At 41.6% G+C, this 15,641-nt stretch overlaps 1 protein-coding gene across 1 annotated transcript; it reads right to left on the bottom strand.

Annotated features, from left to right (window-relative positions):
- Positions 1-1,778: 1,778 nt before the first annotated feature.
- LOC120287192 (probable 2-oxoglutarate-dependent dioxygenase AOP1) lies at positions 1,779-2,266 on the bottom strand. Its single transcript, XM_039299906.1, has 2 exons — positions 1,968-2,266; positions 1,779-1,860 (listed from the first exon to the last, which is right to left on the bottom strand). Exons 1-2 carry the CDS (start codon positions 2,264-2,266, stop codon positions 1,779-1,781), a joined length of 381 nt encoding a protein of 126 aa, XP_039155840.1.
- Positions 2,267-15,641: the final 13,375 nt, after the last annotated feature.

The following is a 15,641-nucleotide window of genomic DNA, read 5'->3' on the forward strand; positions in this document are numbered from 1 at the left end:
GGCCTCACGCTGGGCGGCGAGGGCAAGCCTCGCCAGCTTGGCGAGGAGGCAGCCTCCAGTTGGCCTCGCGTCGAGGTCATCGAAAGCCTCCGACCAGACGACGAGCTCCACGTGCCGTCGAAGATCTTTCTCTCTCTCTCTCTCTCTCGGCATGATTGCTGAGATTCCCTCTGCTTCCCGATCCTCTCGTTCTCCGCATTCCTCGCGTCTCCGTTGGAGACGGCCTCCTCACGCCAAGCTAGCGGGGCTCACCCTTGCCGCCCAAGCCTTGAGGGTGGCCTCGCACAGGGCAAAAGGAGTCAACAAAATCCTCGCCGATTTAGCCATGTCAGTCGGCCGGTGTCCAGTCAGCAAAATCCGGCCAAAATTGGCCGAAAGGACTGAATTGGCATAACGTAAAAAATGTTTAGGACTAAATCAACACCAAAAAAAGGTTTAGGACTAAATTGGCACAAAGACAAAAGGCTTAGGAATTTTTTGGCACTTTTCCCCTGCTCTAATGGATTTCCAATGGAGACAAAACGGTTCTACTTTTCTTTTGTGAGGTGAGGTAATCAAGAGACGTGATTCCTAAAGTTGAACTGCTAGAATAAGCTACTGAAGGCAGACTGACCAAAGCGGGTCTTTGGAAGAGCAAATGTGAGAGAAACCAACTAATACACCCACACACATATGTACTGGTCCAGTCGGGTGGGCGATTCCACCTAGAACTGAGAACTGTACAGGTACTCACTAGTTATTGAAATCAGGAACTGCCTAGAATTGACAGGTTCGATTTGGTTTGGTCTTGTTCAGGCAGTTCTTTGTTCTTTTGCACACCTCTATATAATACATACATATATATTCGTGTATCCGTTGCATAAGTACGTCAATACGTTTGCATAAAGCATAAGCTGTGAACATGGTGTGTTATCAATTGGCTGATCCAGTGGCTGTTTTAAACGCCGCAGTAGGCCTTGGCTGAGCACACATCTTTGGGGACGCTGTCCTGGGAAAAGTAACGGAGCAACCCATAATGATCGAATGCTTTGAACTTCAATATGTTCTCAGAATCTGCTAAGGATTTCGATTGTTCCACTGTGGAATATGAGCAAGCCCAGCGAGTACCTGGGCGATTGCTTCTTCTTGAGCAACACTTGATGCAACGGAGAATGAATCCTTCCGTTGCTCCATGCCTGTTCAAAAGCGGTTGAAACATTTTCCATTACTTAAATCAATAGAGACTCTCATAGACAAGATGTCCTTGATCCTTCACCAAATAAGTACGAACTTTCTGAAGGATCGCCGTCATTTTAGAAATAGTGCGAGCAAGCTATGTTTGATCCACGCAGACAACAAGAAAATAAGGGACAGGTGGTATTAAGTTGTTGACATGAATTTGAATCGACTTGAGTTGAGATTGGTTTAAGTCAACAGATTAAGATTAACTAATTCAACTATTCTGCATCTGTAAATTGCAAATTTTCTTGGCATAACAATTAATTAAACCTAGATAGCAAGTCTAAGGTTGGAACCATAGACAAGCATGTTGATCACCTTCCAAGAATGCATCGCCCGCCATGACCAAGAATGACGACGGTGAGGGTTCAAAGGCAATCCAATCGCCATCCTTCGTCTTGACCTCCAAACCATTAACTTGATTCTGGTGAAGTATGGTCATGAAGCTCTTACCGTGTGCACATGGCAGCTGGAATTTGTTTCGTTCATCTCCGGCACCCTATATTTCATGAGCCGAAGGAGATAATCGGTTGACGTGACATGCGAGTCGTAGTACTTCTTCACCCTATAGCTCTCACACCCATCCTTTTCACCATCTGCTCGAACTCGGACACCTTCTTCGAGAAGGCGAGCGCACCATTACTAAGAACCAATAAAGTAATTGAACGTTTCCATAACAAAAAAAGCAGCCAAAACACGCAAAACTTGGATCAGGGCGGAAATAATCTTTCAAGAATTGCTATACGTACCAGAACCACTCATTACTGGCTGGCCACAAGAGGTTCGTGAAACTGGACACCTTCGACTGTCGTCGCATTATCAATGCCCAAGATCTCATACAAAGGAACGACGGGGTGTTGCCCACGTAGGCAAAGTAGGGTTTCTCGGAGGTGTTCCTCGACTTAATTTCGGTAGGTAAATCAAAAAGTGCCTCAAGCTCATGGAAAATCTCGTTGTGAGCTTGTGAAGTGAAACTAGGGTACGCTGCGACGAAGCAGCCGTACTCTTCTAGGCCGAGGACGACGCGTTTGGACGTGGAGATCCACATATCTATTCCAGGATTACGATTTTCCAGGGAAAATTCTATAACGGGAAGCTCAGGCAATGACCCAGATTGAGAACCCACTGGAATCAATTAATTATGCAAGGGTTTGGTTTTTCTCTGGGTTTAATGTCGAATTATAAGGTCCCCCTTGTTGGAAGATATGATTCAAATCGTATCCAAATCGTTGATAGGCAAAGAATCTTATTTATTTTAGGATTAGAAAGATAGGAGAATATTTCTTTTCCTTTATTAATCTCTTTCTTTGTAATTAAATACTTTTTGTACACAACAGAAATATACAATCAATACAACAATTTCTTCCCTCGCATTCCTTCTACCGTTTCTCGATTCCTTTTCTTGGTCTTCTGACATGGTATCAGAGCTTCCTGCAATTCTGGTATAGCTTCCGCGTCTACCTTACTTGATTGCCTTGAGGAACTGTATCCTGCAAAACAGTTGCCGAAAGGAATCGATCTCTCTTGAAGAATTTTCTCTCGCAATGAATACATCGGAAGCTCTCACCTTTGAACCAAACGACCAGCCAGCGAGGGATGCAACGCCACAGAGTACGCACAATCCAGATTCAACCATTGTGACGACCGTGGTAGGGCAACAGCTCAGCCAAGGCTAGATCCAGCCTCCACACATGCAATGGCAGAATCTTCCGGCTCAGTTCAACCTGGGGCAGCCCTATTCGGGCCATCCTTACCAGTGGATGCCATATCCATGGATCCATGGGATAAACCCATATACATCACAGCCGGGGAATCAAAGCAACTTGTGGACCGACGGAGGCGCACCAACCATAAGTGGGGCAGGCTCTACCTTCGGCCCGGAGCAGACGGGCGGATCTGGCGAATCAGAGGGAGCGAATCCCCACCAAAATTTCTTTAATGCGGGTCAAGAAAACGGAGCAAATGTAGGGGCGAATACCTACCCATCTTTTTCACTTGGTTTTTTTCCTTACCAGATCCTTGCTGCCGGAGGACAGCCGGAGCCCGGCGACCCTCTGTACACGACGAACGCCGACGGACCAGAACTGAAACTGATCAGTCAACAATTGACGGGTCCAGAGAATTACTCGACTTGGTCTCGGGAACTCCGGCGTGCCCTGGTAACAAAGGATAAGGAAGGCTTTCTGGATGGAACAATTCTTGTTCCAACCGACGAGTGAATGGCTCGTTTTTGGAGAAAATGTAATCAACTCGTTAGAACTTGGATTGGGAATTGTATCTCACCCGAAGTAGCAGCGAGACTTCCCCCAACAGAAGATACGAAAGAGATGTGGCATAATATTAAATAGATGTATGGAAAGCTAGATCAAATCAAGATTTTTTCCATAACACAGCAAATCTCAGAACTGAAGCAAGGGAATATGAGCGTCGCGATAGTCTACAATAAGCTGTCGGCACTCTGGAATGAAATGGAATCGGCCGAAGAAAAATTTGAATGGCCCGAACCGATTCTCCAGCAGTACAAGACCATGCGCAAGAGAGAAAATGCGATTAGGTTTCTCCTAATCTTAAACGAAACGTACCTTTCGTTTCGTTCCCAGATCCTAACAATGGATCCTATGCCAAATCTTGGCCGGATCTACTAGCTCGCCGTCCAGGAAGAGAGCCAGCAAAGGACGGTGACTTCTGGAAGAGGAAGCAAGGCGATGGCTCTGGCCGCCAGAGGCCATTATCGCCCCCCACAGAGAAACCCTAGGTTCGGAGGAGGAAAGGGGGCGATTTCGTCTGGCTGAAACCCTAGCTTGTTTTTAAATGAGCAAATGGACGGCTTAGATCTTGGCGGACGATCGGACGGTCATCCTTTTTCAACGACTGGGCTCTTCTCGAATGGCCCACGAGACATCTTCGCTGGCGCAGATGGGCCGCACGAAGTCGACGGGCTGCGAGGAAAGTTTCAAGCGCGCGAAAATGGGCCGCGAGGAATCCAGCCCACTGGACCAGAAACACTGTATGGGCCAACTTCAGCCCAAATTTTCCAGCCCAACAACAGATTCCTTTCAAAATCCAATGGCCAAAAAGGAAGAGGTAAATTATATTGTGATTATTGTAAAAGACCGCATCATACAATTGAAAACTGTTGGAAATTACATGGGAGACTTGGAGAAAAAGAACGAGGAAAATCTTCACAGGTTTTTCAGGCACTGAGTCAACCAACAGAAAAATCAGTTACCCATGAGCAGTATCAGGAACTGATGAGGGCTTTAAAAGGGTTGGATGCATCTGATAAGGCTGGGAGTTTTACAGGTACATCTTATTGCTTGATGAATTCAATTTCGAAGAATGCATGGATTATAGATTCAGGTGCTAGTGATCACATAGTCTGTGATAAGGGTTTCTTTACCAAAATCCAAAAATTATCCGTTCCTATATCAGTACAACTTCCAAATGGAAATTCCACACAAGTTGTCATGACTGACACCGTGAATCTTAGTCCCCTCATTACACTTCGAAATGTACTTTATGTGCCTGAATTCCAATTCAACCTCATATCAGTTAATCAAGCTTCTAAAGAAAATTCATGTCGTGTCCTATTCACTTCAGATAATTGTTTCTTTCAGGCCCTTTCGACTGGCAAACTGATGGGCTTGGGTAAAGCTTATCAAGGGCTTTATTTTTGGATGGATTTTCCTAGCAATTTTAATTTGTCGTCTATTGAATTCAATAACTCATTGTGTAACCATGTTATCAATGACAAAAATTTCCTTCATCATAAAAGATTGGGACATAGTGCCTTATTCCCTTGTCCCCAGTGTCCTATATGTCCATTGGCAAAGCAAACACGTGCTCCTTTTCCAAAAAGCAATTCCCGAACAGATAGTATTTTTTCGTTGATTCATGCTGATGTTTGGGGACCCTATCATACTGTGAATCATGATGGGTCAAGATATTTCCTCACAATTGTTGATGATTTTTCTCGTGCGACATGGATATTCCTCATGCAATCCAAGAATCAAGTATTTACTCACCTACGGAATTCCTTACCTCGTCTAAAACTCAATTTGGAAAAACAATCCGCCGGGTTAGAACTGACAATGGAAGGGAGTTCTTTAATAGTGAGTGTGCTTCTTTATTTTCACTGAATGGAATCCTGCATGAGAGCTCTTGCACTTATACACCACAGCAAAATGGTGTCGTTGAGAGGAAACATCGTCACCTTTTAGAAGTAGCACGTGCCCTCAAGTTTCAAGCATCTATTCCTGAGAATTTTTGGGGAGACTGTGTAGTTACAGCAGCATATTTGATTAATCGCATGCCCTCACGTATTCTGAAAGGAAAGACGCCATTTGAGATGTTATATGGAAAGAAACCATATCTGAGTCATCTCAGAATTTTTGGATGTCTCTGTTATGTCACTACAGTGGGGCACAAAGATAAGATGGCACCACGAGCTAGTGAGTGTATATTTATGGGATATCCCACCTTGCAAAAGGGGTTTCGGATTTATGCACCATCCACAGGAAAATTTTTCGTAAGCAGAGATGTTATTTTTCATGAGAATATTTTTCCTTTCCAAACTCTTATTTCTTCAACTGAAGATGAGAAGCCAGGAAATTCAAAATTCTTATTGGAAGAAGATATCTTTCCGGAAAGTACATTTCTTGCTACTCCTCTTCAAGGGCCAACTGGTGAATCACCTACACTGCCTATTGAGACATCTACAAGTCACTCCACTGAAGAGCCTCATATAGAAGAATTAGCCCAGTACACTGAAGATTCAGAATCAACACCTGCTGAAGAAGAGCCATCTTCAATGCAACAAGAAATTCCACGGCGTTCTAGTCGAGCGGCTCGGCCACCAGTTTGGATAAAGGATTACATATGTGGTTCTTCTAGATCGTCAGGTACTCGTTATCCCATCTCGTCTTACGTCTCATTTGATAAGCTATCACCAGAACATTTATGTTGCATGAGTCGAATTTCTGAAGAACGAGAACCTTCTAGTTATATTGAGGCTAAAGACGATCCTCGTTGGCAAAAAGCCATGGAGGCCAAATTAAATGCCTTGACGGAGAATCATACTTGGGATGTCGTGACAATGCCTGATAATCGAAAACCCATTGGATGTAAGTGGGTTTACAAGATCAAGTACAGGGCAGATGGTTCTGTGGAAAGATATAAGGCTAGATTGGTGGCCAAAGGATTTACTCAGCAAGAGGGTTTTGACTACCATGAAACTTTTTCGCCTGTTGCAAAGGATGTGACAATTTGATCTTTCCTATCAGTTGCTGCTTTTCGTGACTGGCCGTTACATCAAATGGATGTACATAATGCCTTTTTACATTGTGATCTGGATGAAGAAATCTATATGGATCTTCCACCAGGATTACGGAGACAGGGGAGTCCAAGGTATGTCGTCTCCGTAAATCTCTTTATGGACTGAAGCAAGCCTCTCGACAATGGTACACCAAGTTCACTAATGCACTTATGGCTGCTGGATTCAAACAGTCCAAACATGACTATGCCCTATTCACCTGGACAAAAGGTATGTCATCTATTTATTTGATGATTTATGTGGATGACATTCTTATCATGGGAAATGATGATTCTGCTGTGAAGAAACTTAAAGAGCATCTGCATTCCACTTTCCACATCAAAGATCTAGGGCCATCTAAGTATTTTCTTGGAATTGAGATAGCTCGTTCAGATCGGGAATTTCTCTCGCCGAGAAAATTCATAATGGAAATCATATCAGAAACGGATTATCAGGTTGTAGGCCAGCCATTATCCCTATTGAGAAAAATGCTAGGCTAACATCTGTTGACTATGATTCTGGCATATCCTCTTCTTCTGATGATCCATTATTGAGAGATCCGTCGGGATATCAGAGACTAGTAGGGAAACTTATATATTTGACTATGATCAGGCCAGACATCTGCTGTGCAGTACAGACTCTCAGCCAGTTTATGCACAGTCCAAAACAATCTCACATGAATGCATCATTGAAGATTGTGAAATACTTGAAGACATGTCCAGGATTGGGGATACTCCTTTCTCGAAAATGCAACATGAAAATGATGGCCTACTGTGATTCAGATTATGCCACATGTCCTATGAGCAGGAGATCCATCACCGGTTACTGCATCAAGTTTGGGGAATCATTGCTTTCATGGAAGACAAAGAAGCAGTCTACCGTATCTCTATCTTCAGCTGAAGCTGAATATCGATCCATGGCCAAGACTGTTTGTGAAATAGTTTGGCTAAGGGGTTTACTTCAGGATCTTGGAGCAAAAATTGAAGGACCAACTACACTTTTTTGTGACAATGATTCAGCTCTAAAGCTTGTAGCAAACCCTGTGTTGCATGAGAGGACAAAACACATAGAAGTCGATTGCCACTTTACTCGAGAGAAAATTCAAGAAGGAATAATCGAGACAAAAGGAATCAGGACTTCAGAGCAACCGGCAGACATATTTACTAAACCTCTTTGTCAAAGACAACATGCATATCTTCTAAGCAAGCTTGGTATCTTGGACATCTACAAGCCACCAGCTTGAGGGGGAGTGTTGGAAGATATGATTCAAATCGTATCCAAATCGTTGATAGGCAAAGAATCTTATTTATTTTAGGATTAGAAAGATATGAGAATATTTCTTTTCCTTTATTAATCTCTTTCTTTGTAATTAAATACTTTGTGTACACAACAGAAATATACAATCAATACAACAATTTCTTCCCTCGCATTCCTTCTACCGTTTCTCGATTCCTTTTCTTGGTCTTGACACCCCTCTTTGAGGACATATGACAGAAATGAAAATTTGGCGGAACGTCACGTTTGATAACCTATAATACGAGGAATGAATTGGAATGAAGATACTTGTCACGATCTCTCTTGGTTAATTTTGAGGGTTATGAACGCGAATATTCTTATCAGGGGTGATCAGGTCCAGGGTGGATAGGGTTTAGACCTAGATCTTGTGACGACCCCCGTTATAACGATTCCTCGTTTCTGGACCTTATACCCGATCCTATTTGTATTGGACCCTGTACCCGACCTATCCTATTTTTCCGATCCGGTTCGGGGTCAATCCCATTTCACTTGGAATCTGTTTGCAATCTTCCGATATCCTATACGACTTCGAATTTTATATTAATACGTGAGAAAATAACGTAATCCTCATAATTTATATTGAAACATTAAGCACTTGCAATAAATAAATACATGAACTTTTTGACTAAACGAAAAATTGAGGATCCATAAGACTAATTATAATAAATAAAATCATAAGGCAAAGAATTAGCAACAAATATGGGTCTAATATTAGTCTTATTTCCATAACTACTACATGAAGTTACTCATTTGTGCAAACATAATTCCTACAAAAGAAAAATTAGGCGAGCCAATCCATGTGATACACAAGAATTTGGCGGCGACGAACACCGTCCGTCCATCGACAATGCGAGAGGGAGCTGGTGAGGGGAGGGAAGCAAGTGAAGAAGATAAATGACAAAGAAGAAGTGTTGTGCGTGTTTGAAAGAGCCAAGAGGAAAAACTTTGTGTGATTGCTTTGGAGTAAGAATAGAAATCGGGAGGAACAAAGGGTTTTGAACCTCTACTTACAAAACTGGTCCTGGGTAATCACTCGAAACTTGTTCCCAAACCGTTAAACCAGTTCTGAATTTTGGGAATCGGTCCTTGACCGGTTTCAATGGGAACCGGTTCTCGACCCTATTTTCTAGGTGGGCCGGTCTAGGAACCAAGTATGCCCGGTCCGATTGCACACCCCTAATTCTTATGCGTAAGAAATTTTGTAGCTTTTTTATGAGTTCATCGTTAATGCAACAACGTTCCAAAAGTAAACGCCAGATTTACTGTATTTTTTATCCAAGACCTTTTCAATGTTATGAAGTAAAAGAGGATATTGATTTTAACGTCATCACCCATGCTACCAGGTAATTATATGAGAATTAGCGTCTGATTCCTAATGTGTAGAAAAGAAAAGAAAAGAAAAACAAAAAAAAAATTGTAAAAAATTCAAAATATTATAAAATATATCCAATGCGGCCGTGTCCGTGGGACAGTTGGCGTCTAAGTTAGTGTTTTCCATTCAAAATTGGTTGGATGGACTCAATTAGTAAAATGTAAAAATATTTAAGATTCAATTGACATAATTGAATAGTTTAGGACTAAATTAACAAAAGTGTAATATGTCTAATTTTTTTTTTATATAATTTTCCGGAGTTCATCGTTAATGCCGTAACAATGTTCCAAAAGTAAACGCTAGATATGCAATATTTTTATCCACCAAGAGCTCTTCACTGTTATAAAGTAAGAAGGATTTTCGTTCTAACGTCATTACCTATGTTACCATGTAATTATATGAGAATTAGCATCCGATCTCTAAAGTGCTTCCAAAATGAACAACTTTCCATAATAGAGCAGATAAATAATTAGAAAGTATTTTCCATGAACGTTGCAGTAAATTTTAACATAACATGAGGAGATTTTACATGTGTGAATTGTTGTTGGATATACATTGGAAGAAGATGTTAGAACGTTCAATTGGTGAGAGTTCCTTAACAATTTAGATTTTTGGATAAGTCGACAAGTCGATTCGATCTAATGAAACGAAATCAACTTACGAAATATATTTTGACGTACGTTGACCGAGTCACCGATATGTATTAACCGACAAAAAGCAAATGGTCGAGTCTTTTTATCATGCTAATGGATGACTACAAATCAATTTATCACCCGAAAATTCAAGGTTGACATCCCTTCATCCTCCAAGACCAAACAATTGAAAAGAAAAAAATAGATAAGGCACTACGTGTTGCAATTAGGGGTGAGCATGGTTCGGATTCGACTAGTGCAATAATCTACCCAAGGACCAACCTGTATAATGTTAGTCATCAAGTTTTGGGACTAGAGACTGATCCTATTGACCTTGAGATTGAAAATTGAATTGATCCCGTGAGTTCAATGATTCAGTCCAGTTCTAAAGTCAACCAAGGACCAATAGATTTTTATTGTTTTATTTTTGTATTCCTTAAAAGGACAAACATACTCTTTCAAATTATATATTCATCAACAATGCGACATTAGGTAACCAAACTATGAATACCAATTATATAAAATATATATCTAAGATAAGCTAACAACCGAATTCTTTATTTGTGATTGAGCTATAATTGTGAGGCAGGCCAAAAGAGACCAGTGATTTCACCGGTTAAATTGTGTTCATGAGGTGAGAGAGACCAACATAGAGAGGCAAGTAGCAAGCAAGGTGAGCGAACAAAGTGAGGTGAGCAAAGAGGATCTCTATTTATTTATTTATTTGGTTCAATTTGGGTTGGGTTTCTACTTTCTAATTTATATGGTAGAACCACATAAAAAGAAGAGAGGTGGAGGGGTTGGGGTTTAAAGTATACAAAAATATAATATATAATATATATTATATATATGGTTTGGGTTGAACCGACTGTAAAGTTCTAGGGCCGAAGACCAACATGGACAGTATAGGATCTAAGGGTTTTAGGACCATGGACTAATCTAATCTCCTTGGAAATCAGATTAGGATTGATTGAATTGGGCCGATTCAAGATCAGTCCAAAGTTGACCCTGGATCAATGCTCACCCTAGCTATTATGCAGAAAGGGTGACGAAACCATATAATTAAACAATAATGTCCATTTTTCAATATAGCTGTCACGACTCGAGCTCACCGCCCTCAAATTCCTCATCATCGCGAGGAGAGAAAATAGGGAAAAGTCGGGTTTAGGGATACTTGATCACAAGAGTTCTCTCACGGTTCGTGTTCCAAAAAACGTCATCACCTCACCTTTTGGATCAAGCTTCTCGTGAGTTCCCTCCATGAGATCGCAAGCTCTCCCAAGCTCATATCCTGCATGACAGCGTAGTGTTGCGATCCATACCCATACGTGTGACACACCTTAGGGAAATGGGTCAGGTGTGGATATTGGATTTAAGGGTACCTTTATCATGGTAGCCCTCTTGTCATTGCTCGCCCATAAGGATGGCATCACTTCATCCTTTGGGTTATTTCCTATGTCAAGTATGCTAAACCATCGTGAGTTTCATCGAAACTCATACATTGCGTGACATGTTATTTGTACGGTCTAGTTGTTTATGACAACCTAAAAATAAGACGAGAGTTGCCACTAGCCTCATTTTGGGAGTCGGCTAGAAAATCCAATCGAGAGTTGGGAGAGTTTTCTCGATTTTTATGCAACTAAATATCTAGGTTCGGGGACTTAGGTTACGCTAATATTTCTATTAGTGCCATTTCGATACCTAAACAATATGTTGTGTTTTCCTAACATGTTCATGCATTTCTTTTTGTATTTTCGGGATCATTTGTCCCAAACTAAGTGATCACGCGTAGTTGGTCATTTTCATTCTATTCTATTTCTAGAAAAACAAGAAAATAAAACAATAAATGGAATTGAAATTGCAAGACAGTAAATAAACAACTAAGGAAAGCAGTAAATCTATCATGCAATCATAAAAAAATAAAAGAGAAACACAGTTGAAAAAGATGAGAGAAAGAGAGAAAACCCGCAACTCATCAAGTTTTATACAACAAATGGAACCCGAAACATATATCGGGAAAACGAATAGTACATGATAATGGTCGAAATGGACATCGACCTCCACTGTTTTCATGCTTTCTCCATTTTTCAGGGTTCTAATCTAATCCTAGCCTAAGAAACTTATAACTAGGTACATACAATGGAAAGAAACAAGCGTACACATCAAAACAACCAAAAACAAGACATCATATTAAAATCAATCATTTAAAAGAAGTGCAATACAAAAGTCAAGTTTTTGGGCCTTGGGGTCAGCTTTTGTCTTTCATGCAAAGGTCTCACTAAGGCACCTACCCAATCCATTTTTTTGTGACTTATAGCAATTAATGACCAATTGTATTCTCACATGGCCAATAACGCTACTAAGTCTCATAATCAAGCGATGTATATGATCCCAAGGTTTTCCCTCGATATCATGCATTGACCTTATCATTCATCTAAAAATCACACGCATTGCAAAAAAATTAAACATGCATGCAGGTATTTTGAACCTTGTTTCTCAACCAATTAAGCAAGAAAGTGAACCGTCGGCAGGTCACTTATTACTAAGGGCATGTGTCAATCACAAACACAAGCAATTTCTAATGCATGATGGGGTGATATGTTTGAAGGGTGCATGTGATATTTAAAAAAAACATATCTCGAAATCATTCATAAAAAGTTTTGAGACAAGGTGATGTCTCAACTATGAAAGGCATTCAATTGCCAAGGCTAGTCCAGGCCTCGCATTAGAAGTCACAAGTATCACGGACATTTTGAATACAATTCAAACCATGACTTTCACATTGTCAAAACATGATTTTTCTTTAAGCCAAATCAAGTTTTGGAGAATAACCCTTTTAGGAATCGTTTTGAGAAACATCACATGTACCAAAATCTTTTTTCAAATATGCAATTTGAAAAAGCCGGTTGTTTAACAAAAAAGATCAAAGCATTTAAAACAATTTTCATAAATGTGGCATGTCCTAATTTCACGCACAAACTAACCTAAAAGATATAGCTAAACAATCACAATCGTGTTCATTTTAGGAAATTTCAGAACAAACGTGCAAAGACAGCAAAATTGAGTAACACCCATTGACAATCTAGCTATGGGAAAATTTCCTAACATGCATGACATGATGAAAAACAACTTTTGTGAAGAAATTTTTCTTGAACAAGCTACACATGAATTTACAGAAATCAGACAACAAGCAACAGCACGACAGAAATTTGTCAAAGCAACAGGATATTCAGCTAATATCACGAGAATTTGTTCTATCATAACATGCCTAAAAATCATCAAATTTATACACAAGATAGCCAACATAATGAAAAACAACTTTCATTAAGAAGCCAAGTTCAGATTCCAAATAGAAAAAATGGAACAAAAATATCAAAGGTATGTCCATACAGGGTTAAAACATGTTCAGATTGTAATCTGACTTTGAAAAAAATGAAAAACAATCCAAAAAATGAGCGATTAGCGTGCAATCAGTGGCATTAGAAACCTCTAAGTGTTTCTTACATCTTCCTAGAAGAGCTCAAGTTGAAACGAGGTCATTTCGGACCTCGTTTTTTGCCAAAACAGAAAGTTACTCCTGGTATCAAAATATGCAGAAATAAGAACGATTTTTTTAGGATCTACCTATCTGAATGATTTTAAAAAATTTCTGGAAAAAATGTATGTTGTAGAGAAACATGCTTTGAACAATTTTCATGAAGGAGTTGATTTAATATTCAAAGTACAAAAATCCAGAAAAAATCTACAAGCAGACAAGATCAAACAATACATAACAGTGAACTACAACATATCACTTTTCCAGGATCATCTCCTGAATTTTGAAGCAGATTTCAGATAGCAAATGATATCATATTGGGACGTGCTATAGCTCATTGGAAAGCTAATCAAGCCATCTTCAACTCTTATGAAGACATCGAGCACCAAAAAGCACATATACTTACTCGTTTCCAGGCATATACACAAAGAGGTCTGTCATGGATCCGAAATTGCAGAACAATTATCATCTAAGTTAAAAATCATAGAACCAAAAGATCTAAATATATTCAACTCTAGATCATTCAAGTATTGATTTTGCAATGCATCCTGGCCCCGAACCTTCATTGTCGATCATGAGTCACGACACGAGAAGCTCTCGCCTCATCAGACGCTATTAAGAGGAGTTTCAACACACTTACCTCGGTTGAACCGGTGAAGAACATGCCTTTGGAGATGTGCTCGTTCAGCGACAATAAATCTGTTAATCGAAAAAACTCATTGAAATCAGTGGAGGATCTGAATCTAACGACACTCCTTAACCAAAGCAGAAAGGAGTAAATCAAACACTTAGCTTCAATGCTTCTATTTCGTTTCTGGAACTTCTGGAAAATGAAGAACTTTGGCCTTCAATTCCCTATGATTTCAGAAATGGTTCTAAGAAATGAAACTTGTGGGACTTCATTTAGAACTTACGAGATAAAAGTTGATCACATAAGCAACTTTCCATTATTGGTTCGTGCGTAACACTATCTCGGAATAAGAGTACTTAGAATCATTTCGAAGCAATTTTACCCATCTAACGCGTATGGTAGGGCCGAGTATGTCCCTACTGCTCACTCTCTATAGAAAACCGTTCTCTCCACTGCTACAACTAGTTGTATAGAAGCCGCATTTTGGACCCCAAGGAAGGCGACAGCCGCATACATAGATCCCATCGTGATGGATTCTTTAATTAGTGATGGGCCTAAGTTGGCCCGTCCGCCCATGCCGGGCCCAAAGGCCCAGCCCACGGGAATAGGGCCCGTGGAGGGGAAGGTATAAAAGGGGAGGAGAGAGAGAGAAGACACTGTTGGAAAAACAGACGTACGTACGCTTTTCTCTCGTGCGCGTTCTCTCTCTCCAAAAGACAAAAAACAACGAAGGCAAACGGCACTGTTTTCCCTTCAATTGAAATCATCGGATCAGAATTTCTTCCTCTTCTTCAGCATTGGTGTTTAATGCGTGGCTAACAAGGTACGCTCGAATCCGTGGTGTGCTTTACGATCGGTGATACGTGTTATTCCCGGGCTTCGTCTTCCGCATCGATTTAGGGGTTCGATTTAGTGTCGAATCCGGTTTTCGGGGATCCTTTATTCCCAACATTGGTATCAGAGCCCTAGTTCACGTTTTTCCCGACCTGTTTGACGTTTTTTCATTGATTTTTTCGGGAAAACCTTCGGCCGTACGGATCGGGGCGAAAATCCCGACACCCGAGCGCTGTTCGGCCATTTTTCTGAGTTTTCGTAAGTCGAAATTGAATTCTGAAAGCACTGGGTGAAAGAGGTCGTCGAGACGAGTCCGGCGACATGTTGTGCGTCACCGGACGACGCCGCACGCGCCCACACGCGTGGCCACAAGCCGTTGCGCGTGGGCGCCACGCGCCCGGCGTTGGCTTCGACCGTGCGTGCGTCACACGCGCCGGCGGCGAACCGGCGCATCGGCGCCGGTGGCCGCGAACCGGCACTCGCCGGTCGACGGGCCAAGCGTCTTGGCGTCGGCATGACGTCACCCAACGGCCATAATCACGGGGGTGACGTCATCGATGACGTCAGCAGATGACATCGGTTGGCTGGGCGGTCACCCGGCGACCCGGCAACGACCCGGCCCGACCCAACTGCGGACGCCGGCACGCGCGTGGCACGTGTTGTTGGCGTCGCGTGGCGTCGGCCCGTGCACAGCGCCGTGCGGGCGGTTCGAGCGAATCGGACCGACCGGCCCGACGGCTCGACCGATCCGATCGGTCCGTCCCGGTTCACCGGTCCGACGCGATTTGACCGTTGACCGACCGTTGACCGTT

This window comes from Eucalyptus grandis, chromosome 8 (assembly GCF_016545825.1).
Source record: "Eucalyptus grandis isolate ANBG69807.140 chromosome 8, ASM1654582v1, whole genome shotgun sequence".
In the NCBI taxonomy this organism is placed as follows: Eukaryota; Viridiplantae; Streptophyta; class Magnoliopsida; order Myrtales; family Myrtaceae; genus Eucalyptus; species Eucalyptus grandis.

Coding starts and splice junctions, on each gene's coding strand:
- LOC120287192 (XM_039299906.1), bottom strand. CDS start 2,266: ATGTGGATCTCCACGTCCAAACGCGTCGTCCTCGGCCTAGAAGAGTAC. Junction 1,861..1,967: donor GCCAGTAATGAGTGGTTCTG/GTACGTATAGCA, acceptor ATTGGTTCTTAG/TAATGGTGCGCTCGCCTTCT.